Below are 22,284 nucleotides of genomic sequence, written 5' to 3' on the forward strand. Positions count from 1 at the left end.
ATTATTGTATGGCCTTGCCTTACAATATAAAGCGCCTTGGGGCAACTGTTTGTTGTGATTTGGCGCTATATAAAAAAAATTGATTGATTGATTGATTGACTCACTCACCTTCAGTCACTTATCTGGAATCGGATCACAGGGGCAACAGCTCCAGTAGGGGACCCCAACCTTCCCTTTCCCAGGCCATACTGACCACCTCTGACTGTGGGATCTCAAGGTGTTCCCAGTCCAGTATGGAGATATAATCTCTCCACCTAGTCCTGGGTCTTCTTCGGGGTCTCCTTCCAGCTGGACGTGCCTGGAGGCATCCTTACCAGATGCCCGAACCACCTCAGCTGGCTCCTCTCAACGTGAAGGAGCAGCGGCTCTACACCGAGCTCCTCACGAACGACTGAGCTTCTCACCTGATCTTTAAGGGAGACCCCAGCCACCCTCTCACATTCACTCTGCCTCCTTTGTCCATGGCGTCTTTGTGAATGGAACTTAGAACTAATGTACTAATGTAACTTTGAATATTCAGTTGTACCGATACCATCATGTTCAAGAATCTAAACTAACTTGAGACTCATATGTCTTTTATATAAAAAGCATAAAATGTAATAACACACAATAGGCGTGTCACTCACATCTCAGCTCTTTCTGTCAACCTTTTAATTGTTATGGCAGAGTACGTAAGGTGTCATCTGAAGCTTCATTCTTAAAGTTTCCCTGAAAGGGACAAACTCTCCACAGTGCACATAATTAATAGCTTATTACCACTAAATATTACGTCCCTTCGGCTGCTCCCGTGTTTTCATTTGGGGTTACCACAGCAGATCCAAGGTGGGTATACATGTTGATTTGGCACACGTTTTACACCGGATGCCCTTCCTGACTCAACTTCCCATTACATGGAGAAATGTGTCAGGAGTGGGGTTTGAACCGGGAACCTTCCACACTGAAACCAAGCACACCAACCACTTGGCCACCACAAAATAATGTAACATAACAATATAATATCCTGTGTGTTCATGACACAAACTTGTAAAAATCTCAGAATTCTTCAGAAAAAGCTTAAACTTTTAGCGAGAGCATGTTTCGAACTTCACATGAACAATGGACCCAAACACACGTCAAAGCTGGTGGTGGAATTTACAAAGCCGGATTTTGGAATCGCCTTCCCAAAGTCCTGACCTCAATCCTGACAACACTATCCAGACTGAGCTTCGAAGTCCAGTCTGTGCCAGAAAAACAACAAATTTAATTCACCTTGACACAAATTTTAGAGAGTAAAATCAATATATGTTATGTGGGCCGCTGAAGAGGAGGTACTGCTGGCCCACCACCACCAGAGGGCGCCCTGCTTGGAGTGCAGGCTCCAAGCACGAGAGGGCGCCAGACCCAGAGGAAGTGACAGCTGTCACTCATCGCACCAGCTGTCACTCATCTACACTAACTGCAACTCCACCTCCCCGCCGAGAAATCGACTACCAAGAGGTAATTTCTCTGCTGACTGACACTTTGTGTGTATAACCTGAACTTCTGTTTGCAGCCGTTTTCCTGGAGTGTTGCCTTGTCTGAGGAATTGGCGTTTGGTGTGACAGCGACGGCTTCGCCTCACACCCCAACCCAGATAAGTGGTTAAACCAGGAGCTGCACGAGTGTGTGATTGGAGGTGGAGGTTCTCCCTCCTAACTGTGTACAGACTGTGGACTACTGAGTGTGCGGACTCACACTCATTCATCTTGTCTCTGCTTTCTGCCAGCAGTACCAGGGTCGACAGCCGAAGACAGAGGCCACCTGGGGACGCGGGACTTGGCTCCGGTGTTCTTCAGACCGTTGGTGGTGGAAGCCGTGTGGGACGCGGCTTCTCTCTCTCGCCGGGGGTCTTGTATCTTCGAGCCTGCCCACACGTCACGTGGTGTTAATTGACTTTACAAATTTTGTGTGTTTAGTTGTGTGTTGTCACAACATTAAATTGTTACTTTTTGGCTTATTCACTGTCCGTTCTTTAGCGCCCCCTGTTGTGGGTCCGTGTTTGTTGTGATTTGGCGCTATATAAAAAAATTGATTGATTGATTGAAGGTTCTGTGCTAGGACCAATTTTATTCACTTTATACATGCTTCCCTTAGGCAGTATTATTAGACGGCATTGCTTAAATTTTCATTGTTACGCAGATGATACCCAGCTTTATCTATCCATGAAGCCAGAGGACACACACCAATTAGCTAAACTGCAGGATTGTCTTACAGACATAAAGACATGGATGACCTCTAATTTCCTGCTTTTAAACTCAGATAAAACTGAAGTTATTGTACTTGGCCCCACAAATCTTAGAAACATGGTGTCTAACCAGATCCTTACTCTGGATGGCATTACCCTGACCTCTAGTAATACTGTGAGAAATCTTGGCGTCATTTTTGATCAGGATATGTCATTCAAAGCGCATATTAAACAAATATGTAGGACTGCTTTTTTGCATTTACGCAATATCTCTAAAATTAGAAAGGTCTTGTCTCAGAGTGATGCTGAAAAACTAATTCATGCATTTATTTCCTCTAGGCTGGACTATTGTAATTCATTATTATCAGGTTGTCCTAAAAGTTCCCTGAAAAGCCTTCAGTTAATTCAAAATGCTGCAGCTAGAGTACTGACGGGGACTAGAAGGAGAGAGCATATCTCACCCATATTGGCCTCTCTTCATTGGCTTCCTGTTAATTCTAGAATAGAATTTAAAATTCTTCTTCTTACTTATAAGGTTTTGAATAATCAGGTCCCATCTTATCTTAGGGACCTCATAGTACCATATCACCCCAATAGAGCGCTTCGCTCTCAGACTGCAGGCTTACTTGTAGTTCCTAGGGTTTGTAAGAGTAGAATGGGAGGCAGAGCCTTCAGCTTTCAGGCTCCTCTCCTGTGGAACCAGCTCCCAATTCAGATCAGGGAGACAGATACCCTCTCTACTTTTAAGATTAGGCTTAAAACTTTCCTTTTTGCTAAAGCTTATAGTTAGGGCTGGATCAGGTGACCCTGAACCATCCCTTAGTTATGCTGCTATAGACGTAGATTGCTGGGGGGTTCCCATGATGCACTGTTTCTTTCTCTTTTTGCTCTGTATGCACCACTCTGCATTTAATCATTAGTGATTGATCTCTGCTCCCCTCCACAGCATGTCTTTTTCCTGGTTCTCTCCCTCAGCCCCAACCAGTCCCAGCAGAAGACTGCCCCTCCCTGAGCCTGGTTCTGCTGGAGGTTTCTTCCTGTTAAAAGGGAGTTTTTCCTTCCCACTGTCGCCAAGTGCTTGCTCACAGGGGGTCGTTTTGACCGTTGGGGTTTTTACGTAACTATTGTATGGCTTTTGCCTTACAATATAAAGCACCTTGGGGCAACTGTCTGTGATTTGGCGCTATATAAATAAAATTGATTTGATTTTGCCCCGTTAGGAGACGTCATGTCGCTGTTCATGAAGGGACATTTTCGTTTCAAAGAAAAAAAAAATGATATACATATAATATCATAAAATGCATTAAGATTGTAATCCTGCGAAGTAATCCTCATTTTTACTAAATATACCTGTAATCTGAATACGTCTTTTTTTTCTGTAACTGTAGCGGAATACAGTTACCTTTTTTTGTATCCTAATTACGTAACGCTGTTACATGTATTCCGTCACTCCCCAAGCCTGGTTACAAGTATTATTATTGCTTATCCTTGCACACGCTGTTTGATGCACATTTTCCTCTACTCGCGACGCATCTTGTGTGTTTAAGAGTTGATGTAACATGTGGATTTCTCCACTGTGAGAGCAATAAAGTTTATCTTATCTTAATTTGCCCAAAAATCTCAAAGTGCCGTGTTTCTGTCCCCGGAAACAGAGAAATTACATCATACACATCATATTTTACCTCTTTAGTGCCCGCCCTCAAACGAGACTGCGCTGCCCAATTAGCTCCCAACATGCACTTTGACTGGTGAGGTTTACCAAAGTGAAGAACATCTTGATGTTTTCTGAATCAACTGGAGAATTAAAGTGTGGTTATTACTGTATTTTTTTTAAGCTAAGATATGTACCCTGAAAGTCCTCACTCAGCCCCCCATGAAATATTCTCTGCAGCCGCCGCTGGAGCTCTGAGCTCCGGTGTCGCAGACCAAACGGTCCCCACTAAAAATTGGTCCGCCTGCCGTCACTTCACATGCGTCATTTCAGTCCACAGCAGCTCGTCTCTTCACCCAAAGCAATCACATGGATTAATGTCAGATGATAAAGATAAAACCTCTTAAATCATTTTAAAGTCAGGTTTAAGCAGAAACTTGGCGAAACTCGGTGACGCTTTGAAATGACTGACGCATCTTTTATTCTGAAATAATGCTGAATTTATGTGGAAATGATTGTTGCAGAAAAGCTTCAGATATCTGTGGCTGAGACAGATGATGACTGGAGGCAGTTTTAAGCAGAAACCAGGTGATAATCAGTGAACTGTGGCTGATGCAGTGAAAGACAGGGGGGCCGATTTTTAGGGGGGACCGTTCGGTCTGCGACACCGGAACTCGAAACCTGTTCAGACTGAAACCTGTTCAGAGTACTTCATCAACTTTGTTCTCCAAATCATGGAAACTTGAATCTATTCAAATTTGGAGGCTCGGGGGCTGAATTTAGAACATTATATTGACATTAAACACCGTGAGAATCGCGTTATTTGACTTTAGAAACACTTTTTTTTTGCGGCCCCTTTAAGAGATTAAAAAAAACAACCTGTTCTCACCTGACGGTCGCTTTTTTCTTCTTCTGACGCCTGAAAAGGACAAATACGGAAACAGGAGCCAGAACTGGACCGGCGTCACGGTGAGTGTGTAGACCCGCTTCAGCCGGATCTGGACCCGGACCGGGTTGACAGTTTAGCGCCGTTAGCATGTTAGCCGGACTCTGTGTTTATTGATCATTGACGATATCGATGACGGACTCCGCGCTGTAATGACGTAATGACCATCAGTATAATGACGTATGGATCAGTAGATCGGAAGCGTTTGCTCCTTTGGATCGATTGAACTTTTCTTTGAAGCCGCTGTCCAGTGGGCGGCGCTAATGATCAGTTCAAACGTTCCGCAATGACGTCACCGCTGTATGAAACCTAAAAATGAGCTGCTGCCAGATTTTCATTTTTTTGGCAGATTGGACCTCAGAGGAATTAGAAAAGTTTGTTAAATATTTAAAATTTAGTTCATTAAATTCAGACTTTTGTCTTAGAATAAAAAAATGTGAAATTTTCTGTTATCCTAAGAATTTGTAGAATCCCCAAGAAGCCGGCCTGGGGGTGCTGGGCAGAGCGGGAGCAGCGCTGTGGTATTCCTCAGGGATGGGTTCTGGTTCCTCCACTGTTCATTGTGTTCATGGACTGAGTGCTGGTTCAGGTTTTGGAAACCAGTTGTTGGTGCAGAAAGTTTCTCTGACCTCACCTTTGTGGACCAGGCTGTGATCTTTGTGGACTCCCTGGATGTTCTGATTGCAGCATCTAAACAGCTGAATGAGGAATCAGTGTCTGGGTTTGTGATCAAGACTTAACCTGACCACAGTAACATCGCACGGCACAACATCGCAACACCGCACAGTGTTGCCTCTTCGGTCAAATACTGAGTAAGAATCAGAGTGTGTCTGTGTCCACGCAGTGAAGGACAGGCTGCTTCATCTGTGCACAAACTGAGGAAGTTGTTTTATGCAGTGCTCAGAATTCAACTGTTTGCACAAAGAGAATCATTTCCCGCGTTTGATTACTTCATCATGTGCGCAGTAACTGCGAGCTGCGAGACGTTACCGGGTGTTGATGTGTTTAATGAACATGGAAATACGTTTTGTTGAGCACACAAAAAAATGTGCATGTGAGCGCACACAGCGCCTGCTGCAGCGACGCACCAGCTTTCATCTCATGTTGTTTGAAAAATTTTTATTTGTTATTATCTATCGTCCACCTGGTCGTTACTGTGAGTTTCTCTGTGAATTTTCAGACCTTTTGTCTGACTTAGTGCTTAGCTCAGATAAGATAATTATAGTGGGCGATTTTAACATCCACACAGATGCTGAGAATGACAGCCTCAACACTGCATTTAATCTATTATTAGACTCTATTGGCTTTGCTCAAAAAGTAAATGAGTCCACCCACCACTTTAATCATATCTTAGATCTTGTTTTGACTTATGGTATGGAAATAGAAGACTTAACAGTATTCCCTGAAAACTCCCTTCTGTCTGATCATTTTTTAATAACATTTACATTTACTCTGATGGACTACCCAGCAGTGGGGAATAAGTTTCATTACACTAGAAGTCTTTCAGAAAACACTGTAACTAGGTTTAAGGATATGATTCCTTCTTTATGTTCTCTATTGTCATATACCAACACAGTGCAGAGTAGCTACCTAAACTCTGTAAGAGAGTTAGAGTATTTCGTCAATAGTTTTACATCCTCATTGAAGACAACTTTGGATGCTGTAGCTCCTCTGAAAAAGAGAGCTTTAAATCAGAAGTGTCTGACTCCGTGGTATAACTCACAAACTCGTAGCTTAAAGCAGATAACCCGTAAATTGGAGAGGAAATGGCGTCTCATTAATTTAGAAGATCTTCACTTAGCCTGGAAAAAGAGTTTGTTGCTCTATAAAAAAGCCCTCCGTAAAGCTAGGACATCTTTCTACTCATCACTAATTGAAGAAAATAAGAACAACCTCAGGTTTCTTTTCAGCACTGTAGCCAGGCTGACAAAGAGTCAGAGCTCTATTGAGCTGAGTATTCCATTAACTTTAACTAGTAATGACTTCATGACTTTCTTTGCTAACAAAATTTTGACTATTAGAGAAAAAATTACTCATAACCATCCCAAAGATGTATCGTTATCTTTGGCTGCTTTCAGTGATGCCGGTATTTGGTTAGACTCTTTCTCTCCGATTGTTCTGTCTGAGTTATTTTCATTAGTTACTTCATCCAAACCATCAACATGTTTATTAGACCCCATTCCTGCCAGGCTGCTTAAGGAAGTCCTACCATTATTTAATGCTTCAATCTTAAATATGATCAACTTATCTTTGTTAGTTGGCTATGTACCACAGGCTTTTAAGGTGGCAGTAATTAAACCATTACTTAAAAAGCCATCACTTGACCCAGCTATTTTAGCTAATTATAGGCCAATCTCCAACCTTCCTTTTCTCTCAAAGATTCTTGAGAGGGTAGTTGTAAAACAGCTAACTGATCACCTGCAGAGGAATGGTCTATTTGAAGAGGTTCAGTCAGGTTTTAGAATTCATCATAGTACAGAAACAGCATTAGTGAAGGTTACAAGTGATCTTCTTATGGCTTCGGACAGTGGACTCATCTCTGTGCTTGTTCTGTTAGACCTCAGTGCTGCTTTTGATACTGTTGACCATAAAATTTTATTACAGAGATTAGAGCATGCCATAGGTATTAAAGGCACTGCGCTGCGGTGGTTTGAATCATATTTGTCTAATAGATTACAGTTTGTTCATGTAAATGGGGAATCTTCTTGACAGACTAAAGTTAATTATGGAGTTCCACAAGGTTCTGTGCTAGGACCAATTTTATTCACTTTATACATGCTTCCCTTAGGCAGTATTATTAGACAGTATTGCTTAAATTTTCATTGTTACGCAGATGATACCCAGCTTTATCTATCCATGAAGCCAGAGGACACACACCAATTAGCTAAACTGCAGGATTGTCTTACAGACATAAAGACATGGATGACCTCTAATTTCCTGCTTTTAAACTCAGATAAAACTGAAGTTATTGTACTTGGCCCCACAAATCTTAGAAACATGGTGTCTAATCAGATCCTTACTCTGGATGGCATTACCCTGACCTCTAGTAATACTGTGAGAAATCTTGGAGTTATTTTTGATCAGGATATGTCATTCAAAGCGCATATTAAACAAATATGTAGGACTGCCTTTTTGCATTTACGCAATATCTCTAAAATCAGAAAGGTCTTGTCTCAGAGTGATGCTGAAAAACTAATTCATGCATTTATTTCCTCTAGGCTGGACTATTGTAATTCTTTATTATCAGGTTGTCCTAAAAGTTCCCTAAAAAGCCTTCAGTTAATTCAAAATGCTGCAGCTAGAGTACTGACGGGGACTAGAAGTAGAGAGCATATCTCACCCATATTGGCCTCTCTTCATTGGCTTCCTGTTAATTCTAGAATAGAATTTAAAATTCTTCTTCTTACTTATAAGGTTTTGAATAATCAGGTCCCATCTTATCTTAGGGACCTCGTAGTACCATATCACCCTAATAGAGCGCTTCGCTCTCAGACTGCAGGCTTACTTGTAGTTCCTAGGGTTTGTAAGAGTAGAATGGGAGGCAGAGCCTTCAGCTTTCAGGCTCCTCTCCTGTGGAACCAGCTCCCAATTCAGATCAGGGAGACAGATACCCTCTCTACTTTTAAGATTAGGCTTAAAACTTTCCTTTTCGCTAAGGCTTATAGTTAGGGCTGGATCGGGTGACCCTGGACTATCCCTTGGTTATGCTGCTTTAGACGTAGACTGTGGGGGGGTTCCCATGATGCACTGTTTCTTTCTCTTTTTGCTCTGTATGCACCACTCCGCATTTAATCATTAGTGATCGATCTCTGCCCCCCTCCACAGCATGTCTTTTTCCTGGTTCTTTCCCTCAGCCCCAACCAGTCTCAGCAGAAGACTGCCCCTCCCTGAGCCTGGTTCTGCTGGAGGTTTCTTCCTGTTAAGAGGGAGTTTTTCCTTCCCACTGTTGCCAAGTGCTTGCTCACAGGGGGTCGTTTTGACCGTTGGGGTTTTTCATAATTATTGTATGGCCTTGCCTTACAATATAAAGCGCCTTGGGGCAACTGATTTGGCGCTATATAAAAAAAAAGTTGATTGAAGTTGATGTCCACAGAGGGGTCCAAGCATGGAAATGAGTAAGTGACACATGGAAGAGGCCAGCAGGAGGCGCTGTGCATGTGGTAGCCAATAGGCATCACTCCCCCGTCAGCTGAAGGATTCTCTGGCCACTCAGGCTAGAACCCGGGTTTTAGCCAACTGGTCAGGGCATCTGCTGCTCGTGCTGGAGATGGTGAGTTTGTGTCCTGAGTGGGAGGAGTCACAGCAGAAACAACGCAGAAGCAGAGAGAAGTACAAGCCGCTAAACGTGCACGTGCTGAGGGTTTTAGGCACAATGTTTTTCCAGTGTGGTCTGTGGACGGCTTCATTTATGGTGTAGTTTCAATGACAGAAATGTGCGTCTCCACCTCACACATCCGGTGGACTTTGGCCACGTTTGAGCGAGTCCTCTGTTTCCCTGTACTGCAGTCAAACCGGCCGACACTAAAACTAGAGCGCCTCCATGTGGTAGGTGCACTGAGGCGGCCCAGAGCGAGCAGACACGCAAGTCCCACGAAGTGCGGCCGATACGTCTGCTTCAGGCTGACCCACAGACCCAGAATCAGTCCTGACTGGACCTGCAGTGTGAACGGAACCACACTGAACACCAAAATCTGAACCCAAGAATATGGAACCAGGATGGATTCAGTCTTTCTCATTTGTCTTTGGGTCCTCAGGGAGACGGTTCCTGAAGACAGAGTTCATGTCCACAAAACAACAACAGGGATCACATCAGTTTCTGGAGCAAAGGATGAGAAAAAGAGTTCAGACACACCTTGAGTCCAGGACTTTAGTCCGGCCCAGCAGTTATTTTGCAGCCTGACGCTTCGTTTAAATAACTGGTCTGCTGAGTTTCAGACTGACTTGGTTAATCATCAGTGGGCGGAGCAGAGACGGCTGGAAAACCTGCAGGGCAACATAACTTTAAAATGTGCTTTGGAGTCGGGACAGAAACAGGAGTGATGTCATCAAACCTCCTCCTTCTCTTTCTATTCAGAACTTCAGCTGCCATATTCGGAATCAACTGGAAACATCTTGTACTGTTTTGGAGTAGTCCAGAAAATAATTCATTCATTCATTATCTGCCGCTTAGCCGGTGTCACAGACCAACCCCCAATCTCAGTTCTCTTTTGTACCCCTTCCCCTTGGTCCTACCCCTTTAAAACAAGGGGTAAGGTGCCTCTAGCCCTATGAACTGAGACACCCCTCCACCTTAGGAGAAAAAAAAAAAAAACTGCCGTGTCAAACAGCCATCTTCACTGTTTGTCACCATGGCAACTGAAACACAGCTTGTTGCTCTTTTTATTTTCTCACCTTTCTGCGTAAATGCAAAGAAATAGAAGTCGCAGATTTCTTCAATGCATCGTAATCATGTCATGTTAATTAATTTAATTAATTTGTAATTTATTATAATAATAATAAATAGTATTAATAATTAACTAGTAATTGATTAATGTTAATAATACTAATAATAATTAATCAGTATTAGTAATAATTAATCTTTTTGATTAATCATTAATTGATAGTAATTAATTAATTAGTAATTAAAATAAATAAACACTTGAAATATATCAGTCTGTGTGTAATGAATGTATACATGATACAAGTTTGACTTTTTGAATGGAATGACTGAAATAAATCCACTTTTTCTTGATATTCTAATTATATGTCCAGCACCTGTATGTATGTTCTGGGCTGCATCTAGTTCTGTTAACCTGATATTTCTTTTTCAAATTCTCCCATTTTTTGCATCCAGCTCTATTTCCTTTAGACATTTCCTTGATAAATAATCTCAGTCTGTCAGGACGTCAGGTTGTGTGTTACACATGTACATGTGTGTGTAGATATTTTACAACTTCCTTCTTCTCATTTTCTGCCTCATTTTCTTATTAGGAGTCGAGTGTGTTCAGGGCTCCCTGTTTGTTTACTAAATACACACACACGTGTTACAGACCTTGAAATCCAACAGCAGGGGGCGCTGTTATCCAAAGATTTATGAACATATAAATTAACCTGCTTATCCTTTGTCATGATTTTCTCCGTTGTGAGATATAAAAGTGTCTTATCGTAGCGTTCGTGTGTATGTGCATTATAACGCCTCAGTGCACGAGCGACGTTACGATATTCTTCAGAACGACAATATACACAACATGCATCCAGCAGCAGACACGTTACTGTCATAGACAACTGCCTGTAAAGTTTTTGTTCAAGTTATAACTTTCTAAACAGTGTAATTTGTAATGAAAGCCATTTCATTTGTGCGGCTCTTTCGGCGCCATGTTTGAAGCCCTCTGCCTTCCCCTCCGCCTCACTTCAAAAAGAGAATTGAGACACCCCTCTGTCTCTCATGCCCACGCAAAACAGAGGGGACGGGGTAAGAGGAAAAATCGGTCCGCCTTTTGCATCTGCGCATGCGTCATTTCGGACCCCAGCAGCTCGTCTGAGTCCGAGTCTCTTCAGCCAAACTGATCAAATGGATTAATAGGATTATTAACCCTCAGATGATGAAGGTAAAACCTCTTAAATCATTCTAACGGCCGTTTTAAGCAGAAACTTTCCAAAATTCCATGGCACTTTGAAATGACTGACGCGCAGTGAACGCATCAGTTAGCAGCTTGTTTAGCTGCAGCGCTCTGATCGCTTCTGCTGTCTTTTATGATGAAATAATGCTGACTTTATGTGGAAATGATTGTTGTAGTAAAGCTTCAGATATCTGTCACTGAGAGAGATTAGTTTAAGTACCACAGTGTTTCACCTGAGTCCAGATCACAGCAGATGGATTTTGTTCTGTGCAATTGGCAGGAAAATGAATCTGAGAATCTCCTCCTAAATCAACGATCTCATTCTTCTCTTAAACAGGCAGCTCAGACTCGGCTCGGACTCGGCTCAGACGGCGCGGACTCACTGAGACGAGAGCAGGACAAAGGTGAGGAGAACAGGAGTGGAGACCTGGACCATGATGGAGGCCAGCACCCTGCAGTGGCCTAGACTCAAAGAAAATGGTGGAGACCAGACAAGTGTGAGAACAGACTGTGCTTCAGCAAGCTGGACAGAGAAGGAGTTGAAGGCAGGAGGAGGCCAAGAGGAGGAGGAACTGAAGAAGCAGGGAGAACATGGAGGGAACAACCTGCCAGAGAAAGCAGCTAAGGTTTTCAGTCCCACAGCGACTGTGCTCCACTCACCTCCCTCACAAAGTGATGCTTTCTGGGAAGTTGAGTCTGAAAAGAGCCCCTTCCATGGCTTCCCTGCCCCCAGGTGTAAGTAATTTGAACTGTTGTTTTTTTTTTGTGTCCATCACTTTGACATTGTTGGTCTTCATCAGGTGGATGTGGTTGTCCCAGCAGGGACCTCCTGAAGCTGGTAGTGTCTCTGGTCACATCTGTGATCTTATTCCCCTTCCTGGTTTGGGGCGGGTTTGTCTTCTTGCCTTTTGATGCTCCACTGCTGGATGGTGCCCCCTTCAGGCTGGTCTACACACTACACTCCTCTGTTTTTGCTACGATCCCCATCGTCCTTGGTGAGCAGCAAAAAACACTACAGGAGACATGAAACCAGTTCATCCCCCAGTCAACCAACCGACCAGTCAGTCAGTCAGTATGTTTGTTTCTGTTGGGCAGATTGAATGTGTATTAGTGATTATTTCGGTGTAGTCACACTCGTAGTTACAGATTGAAATAATTTGTCCGGTGGCATAAATCACCTAATCCATCAGTCTCCACTGGCTTTGGGGTTCTGGTGGAATGAGGGGACAACCACCAAATCCGGGTGTGCAGTGTTTCCTGGTGTGAAGTGAATACGAACAGATAACACATAGATCAAAGTAACGTCTACCGGACATCCACTGGAAAGATAAATAAGTAAACATGCAACCACTGGGGAAGATCTCTGTCTGATGTCTGCTCAGAGTTTTGAGCACGTACAAAATTTTCTAGCATAATCACTGGACATCAGCTGACAAGGAGCACATTTAACAAATGGAAAGAAAGGAGATATAGGACAAAAATGTACATGAACGGATATCTAAAGGTCCTTTCCATGACTCATATATTTCGATAATCTGTCAGTCTGATGGCTGATTTCATTTGGTTGACTCTGTTTGGCTGGTTACCTTTTTTTTTTTTTCTTGTCTTGGTGCTGAAGGTTTGAGATGTTCTGAAGTGATGATTTTTTTCAGGGGGATTGTTTGTTGTTTTGTGGTCGTGCAGCTTTTACAGAACATGCAAGTTGATTTGGTCCACTTTGACCACAAATATCTCAGTGAGCGTTATGTCCCCTCCAACACAAAATTCCTGAAAGTTGATGAAAGAGGGACTAGCTTACACATAATTCTTATTTTATCTGATAAAACGTACAACCCCAATTCCAGCGACGTTGGGACATTGTGTAAAATGTAAATAAAAACAGAATACAATGATTTTCAAATCCTCTTCAACCTATACTCAATTGAATACACCACAAAGACAAGATATTTAATGTTCAAACTGATAAACGTTTTGATTTTGTGCAAATATTTGCTCATTTTGAAATGGATGCCTGCAACACGTTTCAAAAAAGCTTGGACGGGGAAAACAAAAGACTGGGAAAGTTGATGAATGTTCAAAGAACACCTGTTTGGAACATTCCACAGGTGAACAGGTTAACTGGAAACAGGTGAGTGTCATGATTGGTTATAAAAGGAGCATCCCCAAAAGGCTCAGCCATTCACAAAAAATAGTCCAACAGTTTAAGAACGGTGTTTCTCAACGTTCAGTTGCAAGGAATTTAGGGCAAGGACTTGGGAGGTTGGACGAAGTTGGATGACAGTCAAACGGAATGCTGACAGTATGGGAATTACGCAAACGTAATCAACGTTGTCAATAAAAATGGGAGTGTCGGAGCGCAGTTCTGTGCACCCAAAAGGCAAAATTGAGGCGGCCAATCAGAGAGAAGCATCAGATCACATGCAGGGCAAAAGGTCAAGGCTTGCCGTTGACTCCTGTTAGACCGGCGCCCCTCAATTAATAAATTACGTATTCAAAACATTGACGTTATTAATCTATACATTGTGAAGACCCTTTTATTAAATTATGACAGGTGCTGACATTTTATGGTAAAAATAAATGCTTATTTCAATTTTTAACTTAATATAATACAATGACAAATTTTGCTATGTTTATGTAGATTTTCCTCTGTCAAATTTCAGAGGGGGCGGCGCCCTAGCGCCACTGATTGGTTAACCCGTCTGAACCCAGTCAGGTTGTTAACCTGTTTGTCTGACCCCAATCAGGTTGCCTGGTTGTTAGCCTGTTTGTCTGTCTGTCTGTCTGTCTGTCCCCGTCAGGTTGTCTGGTTGTTAACCTCTCTGTCTGGCTGTCTGTCTATCTCCAGTCAGGTTGTCTGGTTGCTAATCTGTTTGTCTGTCTGTCTGTGTGTTCCCAGTGAGGTTGTTGACCTGTCTGTTCCCGGTCAGGTTGTTAGCCTGTTTGTCTGTCTGTCTGTCTGTCCTCGGACAGGTTGTTTGGTAGTTAACTTGTCTGTCTGTCTGTCTGTCTGTGTGACCCTCATCACATTGTCTGGTTGTTAACTTGTCTGTCTGTCTGTCCCCGTCAGGTTGTCTGGTTGTTAACCTCTCTGTCTGGCTGTCTGTCTATCTCCAGTCAGGTTGTCTGGTTGTTAACCTGTTTGTCTGTCTGTCTGCCTGTCTGTCCCTGGTGAGGATTTTGTGCTGTCTGAAGATCCTCTGTAGTTTTTCCCCTACTCCTGCTAAATAAGGGAGAGACACTCTTCTTCTTGGCTCTGTCTCCTGTCTGTCTGGTCTCTTTGTTCTCTGGGACTTCTGCACTTTATCCAGGGACCATCGTGGGTACCCACATACTGTGAGGGCTTTCCGGACAAGTTGTTGTTCTTTAGCCCTTCCCTCTGCAGTTGTGGGCACCTGTAGGGCTCTGTGTTGAAGCGTCCTGATCACCCCGAGCTTGTGTTCAAGGGGGTGGTTTGAGCCAAAGAGCAGATATTGGTCAGTGTGAGTGGGTTTTCTGTAAACCCCTGTCTGGAGCTGCCTGTTCTCTCCAATCGTAACATCACAGTCCAAGAAAGCTAAATGGTTGTTTCTGGCATCCTCACTTGTGAACTTGATATTGGAGTCCACCGAGTTGATGTGTTCTGTAAAGGCCTCCACTTCCTGTTGCTTGATTTTAACCCATGTGTCATCAACATATCTGAACCAATGACTGGGAGAGATGCCCGTGAAAGATGCCAAGGCTCTCTTCTCCACTAGCTCCATGTACAGATTGGCCACAGTGGGGGATACCGGAGACCCCATTGCACAACTATGGATCTGCCTGTAGTAATTCCCCCGAAACAGGAAATATGTGGTGTTAAGACAGATCTCCAAGAGTTGGTAGATGTGGTCTGGTGTGAGTTTGGTCCTTTCAAGTACAGACGCATCCTCCAGCAACCTCTGCCTCACAGCTGAGACGGCCTCAGCAGTGGGGATACAGGTGAACAACGATGTGACATCAAATGACACCATAGTTAGGTGCTAATTAGAGCAATTGTTAGTCACTAGCCAATAGCAGTCTGCCTCTCGGTAGGAGGGGTCTGGTTAGGCTTAAAACTCCAGCCTTTTTCTGGCTTCTGTTATTCTTCTCTTCAAGACAAGTCAGACTACCAGAGCAAGAAATTTAGCTGAGGAAGCTTCTGCGATTAGAAGCAAAACATCCTGTGTCAAGATTATCTGGTTGTTAACCTGTCTGTCTGTGCCCTTGTAACAGTTTATCTTCTCCCCCTGGATATCTTACTCCCCACCCCAATATCTTGCCAAAACAAAGTTTTGCAAGATATGTTTGTCAATATGTAGGGTTTTTTTTGTTTGTTTGTTTGTAATCATTGCATTTTTCACCTTTAACTTACCGTGCAGCACAGTTTACATCACAGAAACACACAAAAGGATCAAGCTCAAGGTCACAGGAAGGTGAAAAACTAAATTCAACTAAACAACTTATAGGCCCCTCATTTTCATTATGTTTCTTAAACATATGTTTCTTTACATACTATTGTGTTTGTGTGTGTGTGTTTGTGTGTGTGTGCGCACACACTACTGTGTGTTCTATACATATACTGTGGATATTTTATGCAAAACTAAACTGGAGTATTTTCCATCACATATTTCAGGTTGTCAGTCAGGTCCATAGATTTGTAGCGTATATTTGGAGGGAGATTTAAAGATACTTCAGAATAGGAAATAATACTACTGTAGATAGTTATAGATACATGCAGAAAGAAAACCAACATTGTTCACCATCAATCAAATGCCTTCATCTGGGACCATAAAACATAAATGAAATATAGAGTTCAAAGGTTACTCTGTTCTGACTGGGCCTTATCACTGACTGGGGGAAAATTCCCAGGGTGGGAAGCTATACTGTTAGACCCTGTCAGGATGTCTGGTTGTTAACCTGTCTGTCTGTCTGTGCCCAGTCAGGTTGTCTGGTTGTTAACCTGTCTGTCTGTCTGTGCCCAGTCAGGTTGTCTGGTTGTTAACCTGTCTGTCTGCCTATCTGTGCCCAGTCTGGTTGTTAACCTGTCTGTCTGTCTGTGCCCAGTCAGGTTGTCTGGTTGTTAACCTGTCTGTCTGTCCCCAGTCAGGTTGTTTGGTTGTTAACCTGTCTTTCTGTCTGTCTGTTAACCTGTCTTTCTGTCTGTCTGTCCCGGTCAGGTTGTCTGGTTGTTAACCTGTCTGTCTGTCTGTCTGTGCCCAGTCAGGATGTCTGGTTGTTAACCTGTCTGTCTGTCCCCACTCAGGTTGTTTGGTTGTTAACCTGTCTGTCTGTTTGTCTGTGCCCAGTCAGGATGTCTGGTTATTAACCTGTCTGTCTGTCCCCACTCAGGTTGTTTGGTTGTTAACCTCTCTGTCTGTCCCCAGTCAGGTTGTTTGGTTGTTAACCTCTCTGTCTGTCCCCAGTCAGGTTGTTTGGTTGTTAACCTCTCTGTCTGTCCCCAGTCAGGTTGTTTGGTTGTTAACCTGTCTGTCTGTCTGTCTGTCTGTGCCCAGTCAGGATGTCTGGTTATTAACCTGTCTGTCTGTCCCCAGTCAGGTTGTCTGGTTGTTAACCTGTCTGTCTGTCTGTCTGTGCCCAGTCAGGATGTCTGGTTGTTAACCTGTCTTTCTGTCCCGGTCAGGTTGTCTGGTTGTTAACCTGTCTGTCTGTCTGTCTGTGCCCAGTCAGGTTGTCTGGTTGTTAACCTGTCTGTCTGTTTGTCTGTGCCCAGTCAGGATGTCTGGTTGTTAACCTGTCTGTCTGTTTGTCTGTGCCCAGTCAGGATGTCTGGTTGTTAACCTGTCTGTCTGTTTGTCTGTGCCCAGTCAGGATGTCTGGTTGTTAACCTGTCTGTCTGTCTGTCTGTGCCCAGTCAGGTTGTCTGGTTGTTAACCTGTCTGTCTGTTTGTCTGTGCCCAGTCAGGTTGTCTGGTTGTTAACCTGTCTGTCTGTCTGTCCCCAGTCAGGTCGTCTGGTTGTTAACCTGTCTGTCTGTTTGTCTGTGCCCAGTCAGGATGTCTGGTTATTAACCTGTCTGGCTGTCCCCAGTCAGGTTGTTTGGTTGTTAACCTCTCTGTCTGTCCCCAGTCAGGTTGTTTGGTTGTTAACCTCTCTGTCTGTCCCCAGTCAGGTTGTTTGGTTGTTAACCTGTCTGTCTGTCTGTCTGTGCCCAGTCAGGATGTCTGGTTATTAACCTGTCTGTCTGTCCCCAGTCAGGTTGTTTGGTTGTTAACCTGTCTGTCTGTCCCCAGTCAGGTTGTTTGGTTGTTAACCTGTCTGTCTGTCTGTCTGTCCCCAGTCAGGTTGTTTGGTTGTTAACCTGTCTGTCTGTCTGTCTGTGCCCAGTCAGGTTGTCTGGTTGTTAACCTGTCTGTCTGTCTGTCTGTGCCCAGTCAGGTTGTCTGGTTGTTAACCTGTCTTTCTGTCTGTCTGTCCCGGTCAGGTTGTCTGGTTGTTAACCTGTCTTTCTGTCTGTCTGTCCCGGTCAGGTTGTCTGGTTGTTAACCTGTCTGTCTGTGCCCTGTCAATTTCACATAAAACTGGCGGAGTCGCCGTGGGAATTGCTCCAGTCCACGACCCAGGGCGTCCCCCACGTCGCCGTAGAAGCTGGCCTATTTCCTTAAAAGTGATCCCATCCCACCCCGGGACCACTTCTTCCTGCTGAGATGCCACCTCCGCATCTCTCTTTCCCAATCTAAAGCAAGACATTTCTGTGTGTAGTCTGAGCGTAACCGTATCCTGCCGACAACGCCAAAAATGTTTTGAAACACAAGGTTCGGTCAGATCGGCACACAGAAATGATCACACAGACTGCATTTTGCTAGAATAAAAAGGCGTATATTTATTCCCCACAAAAGCAGTTACATCAAACACAAGTGGTTGCAGCGCATTTTTCTCTTACCGTGACGCCTTTAAGGTGGAGAGCCAACACCTTCAGCAGAGTGCGCCTGTCAACCGGCTGGGCGTTCGTACGTTAACCCGCAGCAGACTCTGTTGAAGCATGGTTCTACTCCCTCTTTTCTAGTGTGTCCGCGAAGGGAGGGTGAGTGGCCAACTCAACCTCCCTGGCGCACATAATTTCTTTAATCAACAGGCATCTGAAAGTTATTTCAAAGATATAATAAAAGCAGTTCTTCACTCCCAGTTCAGAATGATCCCAGCATGCTTCACTCCCAGTCGTTAGTGGCTACGAAAACAAAGTCGTGCTATCAGTGTAATAATAACAAGTACATCCAGCTCTTCGCTCCCAGTTCAGACTGACCCCAGAGTGCTAAAACAAAATTAAACAACAAATACATTCTCAGGGTTACGTTAAGACAGGTGCAAAACAGCACAATAACATTTATTATACACTGGGGACAGACAGACAGGTTAATAACCAGACAACCTGACAGGGCAAAGACAGACAGAAAGACAGGTTAATAACCAGAAACCCTGACAGGGCAAAGACAGACAGAAAGACAGGTTAATAACCAGACACCCTGACAGGGCAAAGACAAACAGGTTAACAACCAGATAACCTGACTGGGCACAGACAGACAGAAAGACAGGTTAACAACAAAGATAACCTGACTGGGCACAGACAGACAGAAAGACAGGTTAACAACAAAGATAACCTGACTGGGCACAGACAGACAGAAAGACAGGTTAACAACCAGACAACCTGACTGGGCACAGACAGACAGAAAGACAGGTTAACAACCAGACAACCTGACTGGGTACAGACAGACAGAAAGACAGGTTAACAACCAGACAACCTGACTGGGTACAGACAGACAGAAAGACAGGTTAACAACCAGACAACCTGACTGGGTACAGACAGACAGAAAGACAGGTTAACAACCAGATAACCTGACAGGGCAAAGACAGACAGAAAGACCCTTTAACAACCAGACAACCTGACAGGGCACAGACAGACAGACAGACAGGTTAACAACCAGACAACCTGACCGGGGACAGACAGACAGACAGACAGGTGAACAACCAGATAACCTGACTGGGGACAGACAGACAGGTGAACAACCAGACAACCTGACTGGGGACAGACAGACAGACAGGTGAACAACCAGACAACCTGACAGGGCACAGACAGACAGGTGAACAACCAGACAACCTGACAGGGCACAGACAGACAGGTTAATAACCAGACAACCTGACAGGGCACAGACAGACAGAAAGACAGGTTAACAACCAGATAACCTGACTGGGCACAGACAAACAGACAGACAGGTTAATAACCAGAAAACCTGACAGGGCACAGACAGACAGGTTAATAACCAGACAACCTGAGAGGGCAAAGACAGACAGAAAGACAGGTTAATAACCAGACAACCTGACCGGGGACAGACAGACAGGTTAACAACCAGACAACCTGACTGGGCACAGACAGACAGACAGGTTAACAACCAGATAACCTGACTGGGCACAGACAGACAGACAGGTTAACAACCAGATAACCTGACTGGGCACAGACAGACAGACAGGTTAACAACCAGATAACCTGACTGGGCACAGACAGACAGACAGGTTAACAACCAGATAACCTGACTGGGCACAGACAGACAGAAAGACAGGTTAACAACCAGACAACCTGAGAGGGCAAAGACAGACAGAAAGACAGGTTAACAACCAGACAACCTGACCGGGGACAGACAGACAGGTTAACAACCAGATAACCTGACTGGGCACAGACAGACAGAAAGACAGGTTAACAACCAGACAACCTGACTGGGCACAGACAGACAGAAAGACAGGTTAACAACCAGACAACCTGAGAGGGCAAAGACAGACAGAAAGACAGGTTAACAACCAGACAACCTGACAGGGGACAGACAGACAGGTTAACAACCAGACAACCTGACTGGGCACAGACAGACAAACAGGTTAATCAATCAGTTCAATCAATCAATTTATTAATTTATATAGCGCCAACTCACGACAAAGTCGCCCCAAGGCGCTTCACACAATTCACAACAACACAAATTAATCTAAAATCAAAATTAAAAGCAAGAAAAGCACAATAAAAAGGTAAAACACAGTAGAATAAAAAGAAATTACAAACCAAACACAAACAGATTAAATTACTGATAAGACAGTCTAAAAAAGTGGGTCTTCAGTCTTGATTTAAAAGTCTTCACTGTGTCAGACTGCCGAATAACAGCAGGTAGCTCGTTCCAAAGAGCCGGACCACGGTAGGAGAAGGCTCTATACCTCACAGACTTTTTGTTCATCCTCTGAACCTGTCTGTTTGTCTGTGCCCTGTCAGGTTGTCTTGTTGTTAACCTGTCTGTCTGTTTGTCTGTGCCCGGTCAGGTTGTCTGGTTGTTAACCTGTCTGTCTGTGCCCGGTCAGGTTGTCTGGTTGTTAACCTGTTTGTCTATCTGTGCCCGGTCAGGTTGTCTGGTTGTTAACCTGTTTGTCTATCTGTGCCCTGTCAGGTTGTCTGGTTGTTAACCTGTTTGTCTATCTGTGCCCTGTCAGGTTGTCTGGTTGTTAACCTGTCTGTCTGTCTGTGCCCAGTCAGGTTGTCTGGTTGTTAACCTGTCTGTCTATCTGTGCCCTGTCAGGTTGTCTGGTTGTTAACCTGTCTGTCTGTCTGTGCCCTGTCAGGTTGTCTGGTTGTTAACCTGTTTGTCTGTCTGTGCCCTGTCAGGTTGTCTGGTTGTTAAAGTGTCTGTCTGTCTGTCCCCAGTCATGTTATCTGGTTGTTAACCTGTCTGTCTGTCTGTCCCCTGTCAGGTTGTTTGGTTGTTAACTTGATAGGCTGGAAAATTACTTTGGGATTACTGGAAGTGTTCTTGCTTGGCTGATGTCATACTTGTCCAGTCGTTCTTATTGTGTTGTGTTTAATAACATTACTTCTGGCCTTGGTAAAATGAATTTTGGGGTTCCACAGGGGTCTGTGTTAGGCCCCTTGCTTTTCTCACTTTATATAGCGCCCCTTGGGCATATTCTGCTGCATTACGGGATTGCTTTTCATCGTTATGCTGACGATACTCAATTGTACATGCCGATAACTGCTGGCAATCTTGCCCATATAAAAGCCTTGGAAGATTGGCTTATATCTGTGAGAAGTTGGTTGTCTAGTAATTTCCTACTCTTGAATTCTGATAAGACTGAAATGATGGTTCTTGGTCCAGCCAGACATCGGCATCATTTTGATCATTTGGCGCTTAATTTTGGTTTGTGTGTTTTGCATCATATGGACAAAGTGAGGAATCTTGGAGTACTTTTTTGATCCTACATTGTCTTTTGGCCGCCACATTAAAGACATTACGAGGACTGCCTTCTTTCATCTGCGAAATGTGGCGAGGATTCGTCCCATCCTGTCTATGGTTGATGCTGAGACTTTGATACATGCATTTATTTCTTCCAGACTGGATTATTGTAATGCTTTATTTTCTGGCCTGTCGCAGTCTAGCATTCGAGGACTTCAGTTGGTACAGAATGCTGCTGCCAGACTTTTGACACAAAGTAGAAGGTTTGACCACATTACTCCAATTCTGGCATCCCTTCATTGGCTACCGGTTTCTGCCAGATCAGATTTTAAAGTTTTATTGTTGGTTTATAAAATTGTTCATGGACTGGCACCTTCCTACCTGGCGGACTTGGTTAAGCCCTACGTACCTGCGAGGCCTTTGCGTTCGCAGGGCGCATGGTTTCTGTGTGTTCCGAGGATGAACAAAAAGTCTGTGGGGTATAGAGCCTTCTCCTACCGTGGTCCGGTTCTTTGGAACGATCTACCTGCTGTTATTCGGCAGTCTGACATGGTGGAGACTTTTAAATCAAGACTGAAGACCCACTTTTTTAGACTGTCTTATCACTAATTTAATCTGTTTGTGTTTGGTTTGTAATTTCTTTTTATTCTACTGTGTTTACCTTTTTATTG

General features: G+C 43.9%; 1 protein-coding gene across 1 annotated transcript in view; it reads left to right on the forward strand.

Annotated features, from left to right (window-relative positions):
* Positions 1–4,636: 4,636 nt before the first annotated feature.
* LOC117513563 (transmembrane protein 79-like) overlaps positions 4,637–22,284 on the forward strand; it is a 23,878-nt gene continuing 6,230 nt past the window's right edge. The window contains exons 1-3 of the mRNA XM_034173722.1: positions 4,637–4,823; positions 11,737–12,134; positions 12,200–12,394. Of these exons, the coding sequence (XP_034029613.1) occupies positions 11,834–12,134; positions 12,200–12,394 (496 nt within the window). The 5' untranslated portion in view covers positions 4,637–4,823; positions 11,737–11,833. The remainder of the gene's footprint in view (positions 4,824–11,736; positions 12,135–12,199; positions 12,395–22,284) is intronic.

Source organism: Thalassophryne amazonica, chromosome 7 (assembly GCF_902500255.1).
Source record: "Thalassophryne amazonica chromosome 7, fThaAma1.1, whole genome shotgun sequence".
In the NCBI taxonomy this organism is placed as follows: domain Eukaryota; kingdom Metazoa; phylum Chordata; class Actinopteri; order Batrachoidiformes; family Batrachoididae; genus Thalassophryne; species Thalassophryne amazonica.